This window comes from Ooceraea biroi, chromosome 4, assembly GCF_003672135.1.
Source record: "Ooceraea biroi isolate clonal line C1 chromosome 4, Obir_v5.4, whole genome shotgun sequence".
In the NCBI taxonomy this organism is placed as follows: domain Eukaryota; kingdom Metazoa; phylum Arthropoda; class Insecta; order Hymenoptera; family Formicidae; genus Ooceraea; species Ooceraea biroi.
This window is the reverse complement of record NC_039509.1, coordinates 15,936,253-15,956,616: the sequence shown is the minus strand read 5'-3', so window position 1 is coordinate 15,956,616 and position 20,364 is coordinate 15,936,253. Positions and strand designations below refer to the sequence as shown.

At 42.4% G+C, this 20,364-nt stretch overlaps 3 protein-coding genes and 1 long non-coding RNA gene across 6 annotated transcripts in view; 2 read left to right on the top strand and 2 right to left on the bottom strand.

Moving 5' to 3' along the window:
* Positions 1-35: 35 nt before the first annotated feature.
* Positions 36-3,119, top strand: LOC105284783 (alkaline phosphatase). The gene is made up of 8 exons (XM_026969394.1): positions 36-388; positions 723-925; positions 1,039-1,231; positions 1,528-1,691; positions 1,777-2,124; positions 2,192-2,390; positions 2,458-2,679; positions 2,874-3,119. The coding sequence occupies exons 1-8, from the start codon at positions 322-324 to the stop codon at positions 3,047-3,049; spliced, it is 1,572 nt and encodes a 523-aa protein (XP_026825195.1). The 5' UTR covers positions 36-321; the 3' UTR covers positions 3,050-3,119.
* Positions 3,120-3,136: 17 nt separating this feature from the next.
* On the bottom strand, positions 3,137-6,683 carry LOC105284762. Of its 2 annotated transcripts, none has more exons than XM_011348516.3 (3): positions 6,428-6,683; positions 4,732-4,911; positions 3,137-4,432 (listed from the first exon to the last, which is right to left on the bottom strand). In XM_011348516.3, the coding sequence occupies exons 2-3, from the start codon at positions 4,817-4,819 to the stop codon at positions 3,870-3,872; spliced, it is 651 nt and encodes a 216-aa protein (XP_011346818.1). In that variant the 5' UTR covers positions 4,820-4,911; positions 6,428-6,683; the 3' UTR covers positions 3,137-3,869. The 2 variants fall into 2 exon arrangements, with proteins under 2 accessions (XP_011346818.1, XP_019889023.1); XM_020033464.2 differs by lacking the exon at positions 6,428-6,683 and adding an exon at positions 5,013-5,599.
* An 845-nt stretch (positions 6,684-7,528) lies between these two features.
* Positions 7,529-9,418, top strand: LOC105284758. Its single transcript, XR_894913.3, has 2 exons — positions 7,529-9,034; positions 9,142-9,418. It is a non-coding gene; the product is annotated as an uncharacterized LOC105284758 (long non-coding RNA).
* Positions 9,419-11,785: 2,367 nt separating this feature from the next.
* The window catches only part of LOC105284744 (zinc finger protein castor homolog 1), a 79,305-nt gene continuing 70,726 nt past the window's right edge, over positions 11,786-20,364 (bottom strand). The window contains exons 8-11 of one of the 2 annotated variants that reach the window (XM_011348486.3): positions 18,674-20,329; positions 18,222-18,320; positions 17,176-18,094; positions 11,786-17,070 (exon numbers count right to left, since the gene is read on the bottom strand). In XM_011348486.3, the coding sequence (XP_011346788.1) occupies positions 16,566-17,070; positions 17,176-18,094; positions 18,222-18,320; positions 18,674-20,329 (3,179 nt within the window). In that variant the 3' untranslated portion in view covers positions 11,786-16,565. The remainder of the gene's footprint in view (positions 17,071-17,175; positions 18,095-18,221; positions 18,321-18,673; positions 20,330-20,364) is intronic. The other variant, XM_011348495.3, reaches the window with a different exon arrangement.

Sequence of the window (20,364 nt, the reverse complement as noted above, 5' to 3'; positions counted from 1 at the left end):
CCTCCACCTGCTTCAACAGAACGTGATTGGTGCGGCAAACAGCGCGCCAACGTTGAATCCGTTAAGTATGTCGATATATCTGAAAGCGTACCATATGTCGATTTATCTGAAAAAAACGTTTTTCGTTTTGCTGCTGACTTGTACATGATAACGCGAATGATTCATGTTAGAGGAGTCGCTTGTTACCGTTTGAGAGATAATTCCTTCCACTTGACGATTCGTGCCGAGCCTCGACAGAGGACGTACCCGCGAAACGTTACCTTCTTCCCGAGATCTAATATTTCCTGATTTGTCAGCAAGTTAGAAAAGTCCGTAAATAGAATGAAGTCGTTTGTCGCCTGTTTCGTCATGTGCTTCATCAACATCATCAACGTGGCTGCGATTGAAGGTATTTATAAGTCACGCTTTTAAACTTCCTACATTGATGAATCATGACATTCATGATTCAAGTGAACGCAGAGTTTATATACTACGTGGAACCTGATGATGCGCGTCTACGATTCAAGTATTCAGCGATACAGAACTTAACTAAGTCACGTGACATTCAAAATGGTATCATTAATCATGACAAACGTATTTTTCTATTAACGTTAAAATTGTTAAGTCTCCATTTGTAAGAGTGTAATAGGAGACTTTTCTCTCGATAGATTAAAATAGACTTTTTTTAATCACTATCAGAGCTAATTGAATGTTAATTAAATTTATCTTCGTTCTTAACATAGACAGTTGCCACTGGCACAAGTTGGCAAACAAAGAACTGGAAGAATCTCTTTTGTATCAGTGGAATGTAAAAAAAGCGAAAAATGTGATTCTCTTTATTGGGGATGGGATGAGCCCAGACACCATAACGGCTAGCAGAATTTATCATGGCGGCGAGACCAGTCGACTCGCCTGGGAGCATTTTCCCCATATCGGGATATTGAAGGTTGTCCGATAAAACCTTCGTTAAACGTGACTCGTATTTTAATTATGCAACATGTTGTTTTGTTGTAAGATTTTCATGGTTGAGTGTATTTCTTCTTCATGACTTCTTTGTAGACTTACAACACGGATAAGCAAGTGCCGGACTCGGCCTCTACCGCCACTGCTCTTTTCGGGGGTGTCAAAACGAATTGCAAGGTCATAGGGGTGGACGCAAATGTGCAGTTGGGAGATTGCGAGGCCAGTTTGAACAGGAGTAATCACGTGGATTCGTTCATAACTTGGGCTCAAGCAGCTGGCAAAGCTACAGGTTGGGTCCATTCTAGCTAAAAATTTAATCGCCGCAAAAAATTATTCGCATTATCGCATATGATTCTAAGTAATTTTTCAAAGTAGTTAAAGTATTTTTTTACTGTTAATGTGTATAAAAATGTCTACGTATTAACTAAAAATCGTTTTGCATCAATTAAAAATTTTGTTAGACAACGTTCAAAAACTGAAAACAAGAATTTCTGTCTTCGATATCCAAGAACAGTTAAACTTTTGGTTTTAATTGATATTAAAAAGAAATGTATAGCTTGCAAAGCATAACATAATTGACTACAGGCTTCGTGACGACCACTAGAGTGACTCACGCGACTCCGGCACCACTTTACGCACACTGTGCGAATCGCAAATGGGAATGCGAGGCCAATATGCCTTCAAGCGCTGCTGATTGCAAAGATATCGCCAGACAGTTAGTGGAGGATGAACCCGGGAAAAATATTCGTGTAAATAAACTGATTCATACGCTTTGTTTCACGTGATAATCACGTGGCGATATTAACATATTTATCTATCTCTTATCTTTCACAGGTGATTATGGGTGGTGGCAGACAGACAATGAAGTCGAATGTGAGCGCGAGCGAATTCGACCCGTTGGACACGTGGGCCTGCTACAGGCAAGACGGCCGTGATCTCATCAATGACTGGATAAGAGATAAGTGCAAAAGGAACTTGGCGCACAGAGTGGTACAAAATAACGAAGAATTGTCTAGCGTCGATGTCGATAACGTGGATTATCTGCTCGGTATTTTCGCCAACGGCCACCTTGAGATGGATTGGAAACGAGAGCGTGGTCCGAAAGGACAGCCGAGCCTGGAAGAGATGACCGTGACGGCTCTTCGAATTTTACAGAAGTCCAAACAGGGATATCTCCTAATGGTATATGCTCAGATTGTCGCGTCTTTCCCTTATACTAGTAAAAATCAGCACGCGATCGCTCTTCCAGGTGGAGGGCGGCCTAATTGACTTTGCTCATCATCGAGGACACGCGGCCCAAGCTTTGCTGGAAACTGTCCGTTTCTCCGACGCCGTGAACGCGACTCTCGCGATGATTGACATCAACGACACCCTTGTGATAGTCACCAGCGATCACACGCACTCGATGAGCTTCAACGGATACAGTGATCGCGGTTCATCCATCCTAGGTAAGACTGCACGCGCAATGGATCTGTCCGATTTGTTTATTCTCAAAATGAATGTTTCGACTTTCAGGAATCGCCCAGAAATCTAAATACGACGGGACGCCCTACACGACGTTGTCCTACAGTACGGGTGGGCCGAACAACGTCGCTTACACTGTATACAACAACAGTCAGGCTGTGAGGATCGATCCCTCTAAATCGAACACCAGCGATTTCAACTACAGCCAGCAGGCAACCATCATATCGAACGAAGCTTATCATGGCGGTGGAGATGTAGCCGCGTACGCTATAGGTATACCGCAACAGCGTTTAATTGGATATTGCACAAAGTATGGGATCGCAGTTAGAGGATTTCGCGTTGAAGAGCGCGTCGAATCGTTGTTCCCTTGTAAAACATGATATAACTTGGACTCAACTTAAGAATTTTCCCAAGAGAACTGACGAGCAGGAGAAGCCCCTTTGATAATTAGGCGATTCTCTTTGCAGGCCCGCACGCGCATCTCCTTCACAGTGTTCACGAGCAGAACTACGTGGCGCACGTAATCGCGTATGCCATGAGCATCGGCGAGTACGCCAACAGCGCGGGAATATCACGCCACGTTTTAAACATGATCGTCTTACACGGCACTATGATCGCGCTGATTTTAATCGCGTACAAATAACCCGTTGGCACCCATAAATCTACTATCGATCTTATTTGTGGTGGCAGGAAATAATATCCATGATCAACAACACGTGTGCTCTATCTCTTTGAAAGCGTATATTTTTAGAAATCGTATCTACTCATAATAACTCTTATCGCACATAATTAAGTGGTATTGCAAGTGCCCATCGAAAATATCACTTGTACCCACTCCATCACAGATCTGGCTAACTTTCAATGGACGTACCAAGGCTCCCAAGTATACCTTCTATCGCTTCGTTCGCCAGAATAGAACAGCTTTACAAATCTATCTCCTGAATATTCGTACTTATTTATTTACAAACGTACACGTTAAAAACAATTCTCAGTCTTATGCTGCAGGGGACATAGGTACTCGCGATCGCTTGCTTCGTAAATTCGAGGGGCGCGGACGACCCTTAGGGATTACGCTTGAGAACAATTAAGATTATGCTTTCGCTTTTTTAAGCGTTATTGTACTTAGCCTATAAAAAAACGTCTTCTTCTTCTTCGCGATGTATGTTAGGTATCAACGCGATGTCTAGAACTTAATAACTCTTTAACAACGTATAAAAAAAAGGAGAGTACAAACCGCTAACTCGTGATGAGAAAGGGAACCTAAGGAGCTACATCGAGATAAATGGAAGAGATTATTGTGGTTTAATCAGAACGCAAACATGTTAACATACGCGGTGATTGCACAAGTGGTAATGTCTGATGCCGCGCGTAAAGGCACGGACTCCAACGGAATAGAGTTCTTTCAGTTCTTTGACTGTCTCTGGAAGCTATGAAACAATTGGCGATGCACCGGAAATGGAGGATCACTGTATCTTCTTATTCTCGCACTTGTTGACGCCTTGTTGTACTATCTTCTGATGCGTCAGTATCTTGTACGCGATACCACCGAGGAACAGCAGCGCGCTCATGAGGAAGATGAAGCCCGGCGTGTACTTGCCGATGATCGTCAGGGTGCACACGGTTATCACTTGGCAGAGCAGCAGCAACGGCGCCAAGTAAACGGCTACGACCAGGTAGAACGGATGCGGCTTGCGTTTCGGCTTCTTAAACTTGCTAAACCTCGCGGCGGGTTTTGCGAGATTGTCTTTCGGTTCCGCGATCGCTTCTTGTGCATTAATCGACTTTTCGACGCGAATCTTGTTTAGCACTGAGCGGCGCAGATTCTGATACGTGATCAGGAAGCTGATGGTTATCTCTTGAAGAAGACAACTGAGGTAGACGTGCATTTTTCGTACCATCGGATGCGACTTGGAGTTGCCGAAGGAGTAAAGCAGGAACGGAAGCAGATTTAAATTCTGACAACAATGGCGGATCTTCTTCATCGATGCATGTCGGAACAGCATCGGTGGCCCGCTGTAGTTTCCATCTGTCGGGAGAGAAAAATACTTGATGAACTCAATAATAACAGCTTTGCTATCGTACATGTTCCAAAAAAAAAAAACAGTTTTATTACATGATATTCTGAGTACGCATGCAATTCTTTCGCGATAAACCTGCTGAGATAGTAATTTGCCAGATGTATCATTATCCCCAATTCAGAAAACAACCAAACCGCTCCAATCGAGTTATTCGACGATGATGAGCGGTATCTCTTAAGTTGCAACGTAGAAGAGACTACGAAGAAGACTAAAAAGAAGATAATGAAGTGAAGTTTTGTTTATTTACCCTTAAACATATCGGACACTCGTCTGACAAGAGTTGGCTTCCCCTTTAAAACCTCCTTCTTCTCCATGATTCCCGTCACTTGCGTCATTCTGGTACGATGTCTAGTAAATACGGTCGCTCTGTACTCAGCGATCTTCGTGCCAAATTCTTCTCTGCAGAAATCGTTCGATGGTTGGTCACCTGAAAAAAAAGAAGATGATTAGTTACATAATCGATTTGGATTGAATCAAGCTATTACATTGATGACCAATTTACTTTGTTGAAATTGCTAAGTTACATACAAAAAATAACGTGACATCAATTATAATCGATTGCTGATCGTCTTTGACAATGAGATTTCTGCGAAGATCACTAGCGAACGTTTCGGCCACCACTGAAAAATTTTCATTTGCGATGTCGAAGCTGCGCGGTGAAAAAAGACGTCACAGTCTGATAGCCTTGTCGACCCGAGATTAGTTTGACGGTCATTTTTCGCATGGTTCAGCAAATCGCGCGAGCAATATCCACCGTACAACGTGCCTGATTACGAATTCTTTTCTCAATATCTTTGCTTAAGAAACCGAACTATAGTTTTTATTCTTGGATACACGACTTATATTTAAAAGACATTTACTTTAAGATTTATATTTCCTTAGGCCACGTAAATATTTTTAAAATATTCCGCATTAGCTACTTAAATTTTATGCAAGTTAGAACCATCCAAATTCAAATTTATTCGAATTGCATGTTTCGGAACTGTAAACAAATTCGTCAAATTTTAATGTAATCCTTAAAACCTATTTTAAGGTGATTTATTGACATGATATGCATCTTAAAATATCCTATAAACAGGATAAACAGGAAGTCATCCTAAGCCGAAAAGCGAGGATTAAATAAATAAATAAATAAATATATCTGTATTTTCAATGATGACTGTTGATTGTCAAATAAAGAAAGAATTCAAAGGAGAGTTTCTGCAAGATTATTTTCGCTCAACGAATTCTACCGCAACCGTGCGTGTTTTACACTCTCTACGCAGGCCAACTTAACGAATATTAATATGCCCGCAGAACCTTTCTCGTCGTATTCGCAAGTAAAGTGGATTAGCAGTTCTGCAAACTTGCGTGACTCAACCGGCTGGACTGCACTGGGATTCACCGCGTCGCAATTTTTCCTCAAATGAACGTTTTCGATGAACAGTCTGCTCCGAAATTATGAAATTATGAAATTCGTATGCGCTACATAAATAGAAAATTCTCAAAAAACCTAACAAAATACTTTTGCAATACTATTTATCTTTTCGTCTATGCACTCTCTGCATGAACAGAATGTGATCAGCACGAGGCATATTACAGCGAAATTAAAATTCGTATATTCAAACATGAACTCGACCGATCTCGTGAATGATTTCGTCTGGAAGTTCTAATTTTGAACAGCAATTGCGGCAACTGTTCAGATATAGGATAGCTAGCGATATAGTCCACTTCACTGTTAAATTAAGAAACACGGCATAAGTTGTTCAACTAACTGATGACAAGTTTCTAGTACAAAGTTCGCACTTTCGATGGACTCTACTGAAAGTGATGCTCATCAGAGCAACTGTTCCAAGTTCTAAATCGGACTTGATTCGAGCGGTTAGTCGAGCGGAAGTTCCATCAGAATCAAGGTCTCGACGTTCCCATAATGCGTACACGTAACTTTAGACGTGGGTGCTCACCTTGGTATTTACGTCAGTGATGGAAGTTCCGGCACTTGCTGATCAGCCGTAGGAGGCTTCACGTGTCTCGTACGAGCGATTTCAGTAAATGGCCAAGAACTAACTGTACTTCTTGTAGAGATTGAAGACTATGGGAAATTCCCGAAATATGCCCATCCTTCGCGCCACCTCACCAACGAATGTCCGCGATCAATAATACAACACTGAGAGAGCTGCTGGTGCTGTTAAGTGAGGGTCTGCGTTATGTTAGTCTCGACTGCTTGCTGGCTCGACACTAAACCGGCCGTGATCGTGGCGGCTGGTAACTACCATTTATCCACCTCCACCGGCTCGACCATGACCAGCAAGGCGAAACATGCGCCGCAACCAGTTCGGATGCTCACTTCCGTTGGAACTGCCGGCGGATTGGCGAACGCTACGCGCTCCGATGGTCGAGATAAATTTCCCGCGTGACTATAATACTGCGAAAAAGAAAAAGGGTCGTCGACGCGGGGAAACGCGTGCATGATCGCGTAGACGAGTCCCTCGACACGCAAGCGTCCTTCGGCATGTTGTATCCCCTCTGGCATGATTGATACCCGCATGGAATCATCGATGGAATTTTACGCCTGCACTGTAATGGAAATACGGTTCGCATCATCGGGCAATCGAGCGACCTTTCCATATAATATGAAGAAGTTGATAACACGTAACTCGTCATTGGTAACTCGTGATTCGTGATTAGAAGAACCTATCGCTCGTTGCGATTTACGATCAGATCTGCGCTTCGACTGTATAGAATCAGTTTCATAGTCACGTGGTTACTGATTTTGCAGGCAATTATAAACACGGTTTATAAATTACATATTATTTATATCGCGTAACACGACATGTGTATTTTCAAAGAGATCGGATATTTAACGGCGGCAAGGCGAAATTTGGAGAAAACCGATTTAGATTGGAGGTCAGCTTGTGCGTGTGCGTGTGTGCGCGCACGCAACTGCCGAAATGTTGCATCATGGCGTGTCAAAGTCAGTTACAAAGTACACCAAGTATCGCAGACACGGATGCGAACGGTCCTCCTGAATGACGACACTTCTCGCTCGCGTATATAATTTATTTATGCGCCGCATTGCTTTCCGGCGTAACGCGAATACCTGAACGTATTGTTCGGATATTTGCATTACGCGAAAGTGGGAGAAAGCCCTGCCGTGAATCGGAAATAAAAGACGTGACTACCGGGACCGCGAAGATCCAGGGGGGTTCTTTTGTAGGATCGACATATCGATTCCACTCGTCGCACGCGGAGAACGCGTGACTACGACGAGGGGAGATGAGGGGGAGGGAAACTCTAAGTTTCAAAAAGTGTGCACGCACACGAGCGCGCGCGCGCGCGCACACACGCACGTGATAAGTACGTCGGCATCAGCATGAGGAATTCTGACTAAAGCAAATTTTGCAGAAATGAAAAACTCGGGTCATCTTCATCGACCGAACATTGTTGCAGCATTATTGCGATTAATTTTTTTATAAATCAAACCCGTTCTCTTAACACGCCGTGATGGAGTGCCCTCGTGACTGCTCGACTGCGCGGAGAGATTCAGGTCGTTCCGCGGTATAGACACAACATAGTCGCATTAACGATATCACATGACTTTTCTCTTGCTTGCAAAGTTGATTTTCAGCCTGCAATTTGCTGCCCCGAGGCATCAAATGTGTTCCACTGGCATATTTTATCAGCAAAGATTTAACATTAACAGAGATATTTAATATTTCATGCAGCAATTTTTTCCGCTACACCATGCATCCTGATGTAAGCGACTTGGTAGTTACAGTTTTTCTTTGTTTTGTAAATAAATAACTTATATAAATGTTTTTGCACAATATGGTTTGTAGAAAATATCAATCGTGTTGCAGTATGATGCATTATACATGTAAGTAACGTTTCAAGAAATTATGGAAATACAAATTTGTAATGCGAACGACGCAAATACGCTTTGTGTTCGTAGAATATGCACATGAGTTTCTTATTTACAAAAATACTGCGAAATGTCCAGTTCGTGATTCATCTCTGGAAAATCCTGCTAACGCTTGTTTAAAAATATAATCGCATTTGTTTGATTAAAAACAGAGAGGAAAAGAAACAACTGTATCTGCATCTGCACAGTCGATTGGTTTATTCGCGAAACGGGGATTACACATGATTTGTAATATATACTGTACATGCATGTGTATATGTTATAAATATGCACGCGAAGTCGTAAACAAAATATTTGTCAGTGCCACGTGCATGCTAATTATGATCAATTTTAACCTGTGATGGCGCACACAATGAACGTCATCGGCTTGAAATTGAAATTAAAATAAAAATTGGTATACATCTTATTTGCAACAAATTATCGGTTGTCGATGGATATAAAAACGATGAGCATGAGTAGACCAGATCGAGAGCAAAGTGCGTGCCAAATGCCGAAGAAATTTCGACAACTCAACAAGAGACTCTTCCTAATTTTTCCACTTTGGACATATTTTCATAAAAATGTAGCAAAATAACGCAAAACAAGGTTTCTGTAATGCATCTATTTATTCTGAGGGAAGCTCCTCGGCGCCGGGAATATTCCCCTTGGGGTAAGTAACTCTTGCTCCTCGTCAACGTCCGCCTGTTCCCTGAACTGAACTTCTCCCACTGCACGCTACTCTATTTTTGTACCTGCGATTTTCTTCTTTTTCCTCAGGTAGTCGGGATTTATCTCCGACGTCGGCGACCGTTGGACGGACACGAGAACGCAGAAACCATCGATGGTGAACCTCTTTGCACGCGGTATCGATCTTTTCCAGTCGTGTCTGAAACCGCAGACTCAGCGCGTGTCAACAGATCAAACACCAAATTTATCGCGATGCGTTATCTGGTCGTGCTGAGCATGTGCTACACATACAGCTGGCATTCTCAACGACACTCAAAAACACTTGGCGCTTGGAGTGATGCAATTCCTAAGCAACGGCAACAGCACTGACATTTCAATAAAAAAACAAGGAAAAAAAGCATGCAAAATAACATCGTGTTTAATGTATTTATGGTAGTGTATTTAAAGAATTTCGTAATTCTTGTGCGATATCTAGTCGTGTTCATCACATGATAGCGAAGGCCACCAGACTCTCGTCAGCGAAAAACGATATAGATAAAAATATAGATCTATCACGTATATACGTATACGTGATTGTGCACATGTATATGTATAGATATTAATATATTGATTCTTGGAATTAATATATCAGCATTTTCTTACTAATAGATTTTAATTTTAGAAATTAATATATATAATGTACGTTAGTTTGCGTTATATTATCTTGTTATAAGAAATTAAAAATTATTATTTTTTCAGAAATTTGCTATAGAACTTTTATTATGCAACGTCATTTTTGTAAGATAACATTCTGAAGATAAAACGTTAATAAGATAAAATTTAGTAAAACAGCCACTTTTTTTGAAAGAGCTTTTTACTTTATTCTTTCTGTGACTAAAAGCATGGCAAGGGCAGACTTTGAGATCACGTTCACACCACGTGCATCCGTATAGTCAATCCCATTGATCATCCGGCTGCATCATGACGCGATCACGTGCTAGGAAAATTCTCCACAACACACATTTCAGACCTATCTTTCACGCAGGTATACAAACAATGCTGCGTTTTCCGGTAAAAGATTTTCCACAATTCCTTTATTTTGATTAATAATATCCGCGATTTTCATTGAAAAGCAGTAATGCCGCAAAATTTTAGCTTTGTGATTTAAAATCCGTGATCTTGTTTGAAATATTTAGGCAGAAATTCTTGAAAAAATATTCAAAAGAAAATCCCACATTCTCGGATCAAAGCATCACCATATCAATGTCGTATATTTATTAATTTATGAGTATACAACTAACAAATAGGAGACTTAACTGCAAGCCATCCGATGATCTCTAAACGCTTGGCGAATAAATCAAAACACTTTACGACATTTAATTTGAATCAGCATAATTTCTTGCACGTTTCTCACATTGTTGCCTGACTCGTAGAATATAAAAGTTACAGCGTGCGAAAAACGGTGAAACAAAAATAGAAAATCAAATCGTTGAGCTTATAAATTGAAAATTGATGATAAGTTGATATCAAGTATTCGTTATGGTTATTTATATTCGTTTATTAAATATTTTCCTCTTCTCTCTGTTGATTTCCTCCTTTTCTCTCTTTACCTTTTTCTGTTCAATGACCGCTTCATGTTATCGCACATCTGATTGACTCAAATAGCTATCTACGAGAGCAGGATGTTTAAAGATGAAAAGCGAAGCTTGACGAGTAGAGCGACATAATTGAAAAATTGGGGAAAACAGCTTTGGTTTACTTTGTGGTGAAGTTACGGCTCATTGAGCTTGAATTATCTGGAATTTTGCCGGGAATAGCGACCTCACTATAAACTGTTGACCAGAAGTCAAAGTGTTGGATGGAAAGTGTACTAAAAAATTGAACAAATCATAAGAGCAAATTAAAAACATTGAGAATCAGAATTGAGAATTGATTTGAATCAGTGTGTTTTCTGTTACGCCTTACATAAATAGCATGCAATTATAATAGATATATATATAGAATCTCCGAACAGGAATATAAATTTTTATCTTCTTATTTACTAAGCCGAGAACAGTTTTTGTTCTTCCTGCCTCTAAAACCATGATCTTTTATTTCTTGAAAATATCATGGATTCGTATGTAACCTTGGCGAGTTGTCAAAACAGATGCTTTGTCTTATGAAATATGCATCATGTCACCGTTCGTGACTTTTGCGACGCGTATTCATCGATCGAACTGAATATTCATTATCGCAATCGTATTTCAATTAATTAAACAGTTCAGTAATTACGTCGCGCCGAACGCGTTAAAGAAGATATTAAAGGTGAAGTAGTTCTTTCGAGAGTCCATCGATTGGATATACGCATTGACGTTGTTTGCTGTCGAAAGAGGCCGCACGTAATTCTTTTTCTTATCTCGCTGCAAATTATCATCCCCAAATAAGCAAGCTTTACGCAACTGCGTAAATATATTGAATCGCGTGGGCATTTAATGCGATATTGCGCCCCTAGCCGAATATTTAACGCGAATTTGAATGTGCAGCGTCAAACACGACGCGATGAAATAAAATACTCGGACAGCGCATGGAAATGCTGAGTGAGAACTGCCAGACATTTGATTCACGATACGAATTTCCGAATTCAACGAATTAATGGCTTCTATCATGTATAATAATATCGTAATAAGTCCATAATGATTAAAGCGATAAGGTAAAAATCGTAACGAGCGCATGTTGAAGGGAGTGGAACAAAAACGCACAAATGTGGGATGTCTCATTTCAGTTGCTATAAATATTTTTAATTTTTACTTTTTGAAAGCAAAATCACAGCTACATAAGATGTGGTTCAATAATCATTAATATAATAATAATAATAATAAGAGCCCGCACGCCCGCCCTGTAGATTCGAAGGCTACAGGGCGGACCTGACGGGCAAACTTTCAAATAATAATTAATAATAATTAATAATAATAATAATAATAATTAATAATAATAATAATAGAGAATAATACACAGTGTAGTGCCCGCACGTCCGTTCTGTAGGTACGAAAGGTTACAGCACGAACCTGACGAGCAAAATTAAACAGTAATAATAGTATAATATAATAATAATAGATAAAATTATATAATCGTTTCTCTTTTCTTCTCTTTAGATCCATACAGCAGAGATATTTTATTACTAACGACCATACGATAGAACCTCTCTAGCTTTTTCAAATAATAGTACACTCTACTGGTATACATTTCTTTCGTTTCATTCTTGTTTTGTTTCAGTTGCATCGTTTTCGAAAGCGATAATTCACGTTTATATATATTATATAAAAATATATATAATGTATAATCCGCATAAATTATATATATTTATATATAATAGAATTCTCGATATTTTTATAAGGCAATCACCATATGCTAATCTCTCTCTTTCTCTGTCATTCCACGTTCAAACAAAATTTACTTCTCGCAATTATATTGTAAACAGATAAATTTTGTATTCCCACGCGATTGTTCCCTACATTGTCCTCCTCATTCGCTCGCTTCTTCCTCACACATCCGTCACTCCTAAACGCTAAATAAATATTATACAGAGTTGTCTATCGACCCTAATTGTATCCCTAATTTTCCATAGTCCCGCACGCGTCTCGCGACTTAACATAGTAAAAATGTACTTGGACTGTTTACAGCGTGGTTTTATGGCACTCGTTTAATGGCTGGACTCTAGCCTCTCCACGTTCTCGATGCGAATGGTATCTTCGAATCTCGTACTCGTTTTCTTCTCCTGCTACTCTGGGGTTGATGTCCGATTCGCTATCGTGTTACATCGCCGATGCGACACGCGATACCGCGCAAAACCGACGAACTTTCCCCGCGATTTTTGATAAATCGCCACGTAAGAGCGACGCACCGTCCACGTGGACAAGTTCGATGACTACCGACTCGCTATTGGAATGCTCTACTATTGTAATATTTCAGGAAAACCAACCAGGATTCCTCCCTTCGAGCTGTCTCCACCGAATCCACTCGATCCATCGCTTTACGTGTAAATATAATCGGTCCATCTGGGCTCATCGCGAATTCGTCTCACTTGGCTATTTATGAGTCTATAAATATTATAAAATGGAAGATCAAGGTGTGCAAGGTGATCAAGTATCATTCTATTTGAAAACAAACTTTCTGAAACCTCTTCGTGAACTTTGTTGCCAAGAAATCCGGTTTTAACATTTCATCGTCATATCTTTTGCGGACTATGGGTCACATGGATGCAAGATGTGTCTAATTAAAGTAAACAGCCTTCTCGTTATTACTCAAAATGTTCATTTTTTATACATGGCGTCTTATAATCGTTATACTTCGCAGTTATATTGTCGTTACGCAACTGATGTTCCTCTGCTGAAGCAGAACATTGCGACTTCTCGATATGTGATATTTCGTATGATCTCTTTTCGATAAAGTATAAAGTATTCGTATACATCTTTGCCTGGTATGAACTTTGATAGTAGCAACGCATACGTTGGTGGATACGAGATATCTTTTTACGATTCAGAGAATGACCAAGGTCTATAACATAAATTAGAATACGGACTGGCCACTATCATCTTCGCTTATTACGAGCGAAAACGAACAAAACAAAAACAAAAAAAATCGTAGTTTACAGGGCAGACACATTTTCATTATGATGATGTCGGAAATTAAAACATTGTAAATTATTTATGACAAACTGCTGTTTTGCTGCAACACAGAGAGCGCGCGAGATTTTTTCATCTTTATTAAAATATTCATAACGCAATATATTCAGAAAAAACAACTATGAGTCGAGCTTTTTTATTGGCAATTCTAAGAAACTCTTTAATATTGTAATAGTAACGAAATTGTATCACCTCTCGAGATCTACATAGGTTTGAAAATTCCTCTCGACGATGATTCGTAGCAATTCAGTAATTTTGTTGAAACAAGTCAGTAGATATCTCTTAAAAAATGTAAAAACATGCCTTCTATTATAAATGTCGGCGGATACAGTTTGCGGCGTTTTGTCTAGTCTGACGTAAGGCACTAACGTCCTCCAGTTATCAAGTCTATGATCGCCTTCCGGTCAGTCGGTTACAGTAATTCAGAAAGAATGTTTATTGATTCAGGAACCATACCGTATAATCATCGAAATCGATGATCGTGTTAGGAATTTGTCGTCAGTTCAAAATTGGGACTCAGTCTTCCGCTCTAAACCGCGATTGACGATATTCTGCTCCGAAATTCAATCATAGCTACGGCTGCGCAAACAGGTGTGGATAATGATCTGATTGTTGCTTTACTATTTCTGCCGCTACTATTGAATGAATAACTTTGTGTCCATTGTACGTTAAGTCGCTAAGGCACGGTCCTAAAAGAGTTCGGAGAAAAATCCTGAAGGCACCCTAGCGCGTCTCCCGTTGTCGCGGATTACATTTTCCATTCTAATATTCGCCAAGGAAATATGTATGCGTCATCTCTGGCCTCCATACAAGAACATACATACGGCAACCACGCCGGATACTTCTTATCATTCATCCGGCGTTATTATCTCTCTCCGTCGTCCTACGTGCAAACGAACCGTATCTCGTCTCAAAGATAAAACCAGTTAATGCAATGACTTCCACCTTTCCTTGACGCAGTGTGCGTATGAAGATAAAAAAAAAGCAAAAATACTCTTGATCTAAAAAAAACAGCAGCGTGAAAGAAAATGTAAGAAAAACTGCTGTCGATGTGACGCGGAGTATGCGGCGAAGTCACGAGCAAAAATAAGCTTTATGCCAAATAAAAATGAACAGATTTCAGATATCGCTGTTGAATGTGCTTGACGAACAGAAGCGCGAGAAATCTATTCTTCTCTTGAATAATTCATATCAATCAGAATACACATATACACTATACACATACATATATTAAACAGCTTTGCATTATGTCGATCAGCGACCGCGTTTTAGAATATAATCTCGAATATAATTTCTCTTTCCGCAACATATACATCTAATTCTTGTCTCTGACATATTAATTCTTTTTTTTTCAATTTGATCGTTCAACGATCGTCGCTCTGTTCTCATTCCGTTCTCGTATATCGGCTCGCAGTCTTTCTAGTTAATTCTCAGTTTATCAATACTGCTTGTAATATCCGTCGCGTACCCTCCAGAATGCAATCCATATCCCGAAAGTTATTTCTTTTTATCTGGCCAGGTTCATGAGTATTCAATGTTACGTTAGATCATCGTCGTTGCACAATCAACCATTAATTAGACAAGTAACGGAGTTCTTCATAATGAAAAGATCCATATATGAGAGTGTATAACTGTTTCCGAAATTTAAATGTGACGAGATCAAAACAATACCAAGAAAATAAAAACCGAGCAAGATTACAGAAATATTAATAACTATTATTGCGTCTTCTCATGTTATCGATTGTGCAACGAAGACATTAACACACTGCCGACATAACGCAATAGGCATTTCTTAATTTCGCAGTCTAGACGATAGGAAAAAGATATCTTCCCCTCGCTTCTCCAGTCTCAACGCTGAAGCGCGAATTTGCCGCATTGATTCTCGCTGGTTTGCAACATATAGAGAATTCCAGTCAGATTGTATCGCCGATTGTATCTTCCTGCTTTGTAGTATTGTTTTTTCCCTATTTGCTTCATGTTTTATTTGTGGGCAATGCATCAAACTATTCTATAGTCTAGATCGTCGTAATGACTATTCATGCGGAGGGTACACAGAACGATACTAACAAAGGAAAAAATGTACAAGGTTACTCTTTTCTTCTCTTCTTAAATATTATAGTTTGTCTTTTTTCGCGCTAAAGCTACGCTATAGGCTTGTCTTCATATTATTGTCTTAGGTGCTACGCGCCACACGCTTCGTTCTCGCGTCTCCCGCCCTCGTTCTCGATTCTCAAGGCATTAGTGGAATTCTATTCCGAGATTCGACTGTATGAACGCTCGGTTAAATTTGCTCCGTATCAAGGTTCCGTGTCGTTTGCCCTTAAAAGAGAATCTGAAAAGATTGCTCGACAACGATCGTTTCCCGAGTCTTCATTGTCGGTTCATTTCACTGTTCAGACCCTAAGTACGGAGAGACCGAGTTGCCTCAACGTTTCCTCGACATAGCCGCGAAACAGCAGATGTACCTCGACTTGAAAAAGCCTTGACCTATCAGTATTCATCCCGAAGGTAAAATGTTATTGACTAGCCCCCTATCGGTTGTCACTGATCATCCACATTACCAGGAACATCGCTCGATCGTGAATGATCGAGGCACTCGAGTGATCTTTTGGGGAATGTCTATAGGGACTAGGAATCTGTCTTTTATGGGCCTCTTCCGGAATTTTCGCGGATGACCATCTCTGACTTCCTTTTTCGCGCGACAATCATCGACGGTGGGCATCGAATTGTGACGAAGTCGCTGACTAGCCCCCTACCGAGGTTTCGTTCGATTCACCTAGTCGGGGGAAGATGGCCGCGTCATTCTCTAAGGAATGTCTACAGGGACCAAGATAATTTTACTCCTGCCGCGCGCAGGACTTCTATGGGAGATCGTTACGTGTCAAGGTGTCGGTACTTGTGCGCCGACATCTGCGCCAGACCCAACACCGCGTACTGACACTGCAGGCAGTGATAGTGCGTCTGCTTGCCGGAGTGTTGGCACTGCACGCCACCGCAAGGTTGACTGGGCGTAAACTTCTGGAAACCCGCAGCCGCGATGCTATCTAGCTTGGCGTGCTGTCGCCGATGCGCGACCACTTTGTTCGTGTCCGTGCAAACAAAATCGCATTTCAAACAGTGAAAGTGCGATGCCTTGTTCTGCATTGACCCAAGGGAAGTCGTGTACGCGCATTGAGCTCTGCCGCAGGGCACGTTAGCCCGGTATTGCTGAAAGTCACCGCCCATCAAGGTGTCTAGCCGCTCGTGCCTAGCAGTATGCTGCACGAAGCGGGTTTTGTCGCAGAACGAGTAACCGCAGTCCTGGCGCATGCAGTGGAAGTGAGTCTGATGCTCTCTGTAGCCGCAATGAGGGTACCTGCAGTCTTCGTTGAATCTGAATCTGTAATAATGATTAAAGTAAATAAATTGATAGGAATAATATCAAATTTCAAGTTTCTTATTTACGAGTGTGTTTGGAAGAAAACACAGAAACAATAATACGAACCTGACGTATCCCTCTGGCACAGGCTCGTCCTTCAACATACGCATCGAATGATGAAGCCTCTGCTTCTTAGCTTCTGGCGAATTAGCGTCCGACGGCGACAAAGATCTCTTATTCAGATTAAGGTTAGCTGCCAGCGAAGCCAAGGGATTCTCATCTCTCGTAGGTGGCAGAAAATTTGTCGGTGGTAAACCAGGCGCGAACATCAGTCCAGGTCCACCGGCGTACATTCCGCCGTGCTGAAGAAATGGCGGCAAAGCCTGGTTCATCAGGGCGATCTGCTGGTTTGTGATGGCCGCCATCACAGCAGGGCTCGGAAAATGAAAGCCGTGGCTGAGATCGAGCTCGAAATTCGTTGGTACCGCAGGCTGCTGCATGTTGGTGGTCTGGATCGGTGGTTGCGGCAACTGCCCGTTTTCGTGATTATCCATTGCCGAATTGTTCCCTTCTTCCCTGCTGGCGATCTCGAGTGGTTCTCGCTTGACTTTCGGGACGTTCTGCACGCCGATGTCAGTGCTGCACCTTGGCTTCTCCAGCTTGATGTCTTTCGACTGGGACTGCTGGCTGAGGGTCTGCTGCATCTGCCGCTGCATTTGGTTTTGGAAGTTCTGAATGTTCTGGGCCATCTGAACGTTCGACGACATGAAGTCGTGCTTCTGCGACAGCTGCGCGATGTAATCGTGCTGCAACTGATTAGGCGACGGACTGACCATGTCATGTTGTTGCTGGCTGAGAATAGCACCGGTCGAGTGTTTCGCTATGTGCGCGACCAGACGGTCCAATTCTGAGAAGGCCTGATTACACGCATTACAGTGATAGTGATTCTTGCGTTTCAGCTTGCAGAATGGTCTACTGCAGCTTTGCTCAGGTCCATAAAGCGTGTGCGGTGAATTGGAGCTCATAGACGGCATGACTGGTGATTCTGCAATGTTAAATATTTATCTGAATCCGCACCAATATGCCCGCGAGCGCGTGAGACAAACGAGAACTAATTTACTGATACGGAACACTCTGAAAAGCGCAAAACCTGGTCCAAAAGAGAGACGAACCTTGGTGCACGGAAGTTCGCATGGATAGCACGACGCCCGGAAGTGCGGGTTCGCTCGGCGGTCCGCTAACCGGATAATAGGTGCCAGCCGCCCTCACCACTAGCAACAATCAACCAAACAACCAACACTTCAAATATACCGCCCGCTATAAATACAACCACCGTATATACAGTTGTGTACAACGAGAAGACAAAACAACGGAACTAACAATCTCACGAAACGCAAGAAACAACGAGGGAATAGCAAAGAGGTGTTCTACTTTCACGGCAAATGCAAAAGTGTAACGACGAATGGATTGTGATGCGCGACTACGTGCAGAGGAACGTGCATGTGTACTCGAGAAGTCTTTGTTGGGTTTCTCGAAAAACTGAAAATCACTACTACAAACGAAACTCGCTCACGAATTAACAGTAGAGTATACTAAAGTCGTGCTCCTTTTTTCTCGTACTTACCGGTAGTCTTGCCGCTATCGGGACTCGCCAATCCGGATTCCTTATCCTCGAGCATAGATCTGCTCTCCTGATCGCTCACGGTCAAACTCTCGTCGGGTTTTTCGATCAGCTCGGCGGGATTCTTCACTTGAATCCTGGGTTTTGTCTCCTGGACCAACGATTGAGGTTGCGTTTGACACTCTTGATTGTTCGACTCCTGGCCGCAGATGCCAGCCGCCTCGGCATGACTGGAATGCTGCTTTTCGTGCAACACCATCGTCGAGTACCTGACAAACGAGTATCCGCAATTGGGTCTCGTGCAGTGGAAGTGTCGGTTGACGCGATTGCTGTGACAGCTAGACAGTCGACAGTCGACCATCTTATCGTAGAAGGCAAAGCCTGGCGGTATGTCGACGTTGTCGTGAAAGTCCTTGCTATGCATGAGCAGCTGATCCGGTCGATCAGTGGAGAAGTGGCATCGCGGTTGCGAGCAATGATGGTGCCTGGTCGATCTGAGTACGCAGGCTGTGTCTGGACACCCTTCCGGATTGTAAGTGGCAAAGCCCTCAGGCTCGCCAAAACTGTTCGACGGCGACACGCTACCTTCGCGATCATCCATCAACAGATTAGGCGTCAGGTTCGGAGTCTGCGGTTTGGGGAGTTTGAAACTCGTGAAGATTGCCTGAGGCGAATCGTGAGTATGCGACGCGGAATCGCCGCCCGACCAGATCTCAATCACCCGATTCTTCGGTGGTCTGCCACGCTTTCGCCTGAACATTGCGTCGATGTTCGTCAAGTGGGTCAGCGTGACATCAGGCGAAAGAGCGTGGGAGGAGCAAGAGAGGTTCAGTTGCCGACTGTATTCGTGGATCTTGTAATGCTGTAGTCTGCGGAAGGGCTTGTCAGTGGAGAGTATCACCTCCCGACAGTTTTCCCAATTACAGTGATAATGCTTTTCTTTATTTGCATATGGACAACCGTCGTCGCAACCGCCCTCTTCGAAAAAGGCGTCCGTTATGCGTTCCTGCGTCTCGTGTTCCTTTAGATGTTCTCTGACTTCGCGGGAATCCTTCAGGGTGGCACCACAACGGTCCAGTCCGCAGTGGTGGTGTTCCCTGCCCACATTGCACGTGCATTCCGCAGTAGCTGGTATCAGATACGCCAATTCGGTGGCGGTGAGTTGTTGGGTCTGCTGATGTTGCTGCTGGTGCTGTTGATCGAGACCAACGGAACTCCCACTGGCGGTAATAGTAGTAGTCGGGGCGGTAAGGTCCATGGCGAGGTCGCTCCCGCTTTGGAAGGAATCGTCGAGGGAGTAGAATGATGGAGAACCTCTGCCCTCGTTAGAGCTCTCACCGTTCAGGCTCAAGGACAAACTTTGGGCGCTCAATTCATCCGGCGCCCACGAGCCTGGTGGTCGAATACCGCCTACAGCACTGACTTGTTTGTACTTCCGGTAAGCCAGTTCCGACTCGTGACGCTCGTGTTTCCGCTTGTGCGAAAAGAGTTGACCGGAGGAGTGTAGAACGTAACTGCAGTGCGGTCGTATGCAGTGAATGTGATTGCAAACTCGCGAGAACCGGCACTGATCGAAGGGGCAGGCTTCCGATTTCATGAACTTCTTGAATCCGTCGCGTGACAGTTGCTCGTCTTTGATGTGGTAAGATTTGTGCTTGTCTAGAAAAACAAAGGAAACCAGTCGATCAGATCTC

Coding starts and splice junctions, on each gene's coding strand:
- LOC105284783 (XM_026969394.1), top strand. CDS start 322: ATGAAGTCGTTTGTCGCCTGTTTCGTCATGTGCTTCATCAACATCATC. Junction 2,125..2,191: donor AACAGGGATATCTCCTAATG/GTATATGCTCAG, acceptor TCGCTCTTCCAG/GTGGAGGGCGGCCTAATTGA. Junction 2,391..2,457: donor TCGCGGTTCATCCATCCTAG/GTAAGACTGCAC, acceptor TTCGACTTTCAG/GAATCGCCCAGAAATCTAAA.
- LOC105284762 (XM_011348516.3), bottom strand. CDS start 4,819: ATGACGCAAGTGACGGGAATCATGGAGAAGAAGGAGGTTTTAAAGGGG. Junction 4,433..4,731: donor AGTGTCCGATATGTTTAAGG/GTAAATAAACAA, acceptor CTCTCCCGACAG/ATGGAAACTACAGCGGGCCA.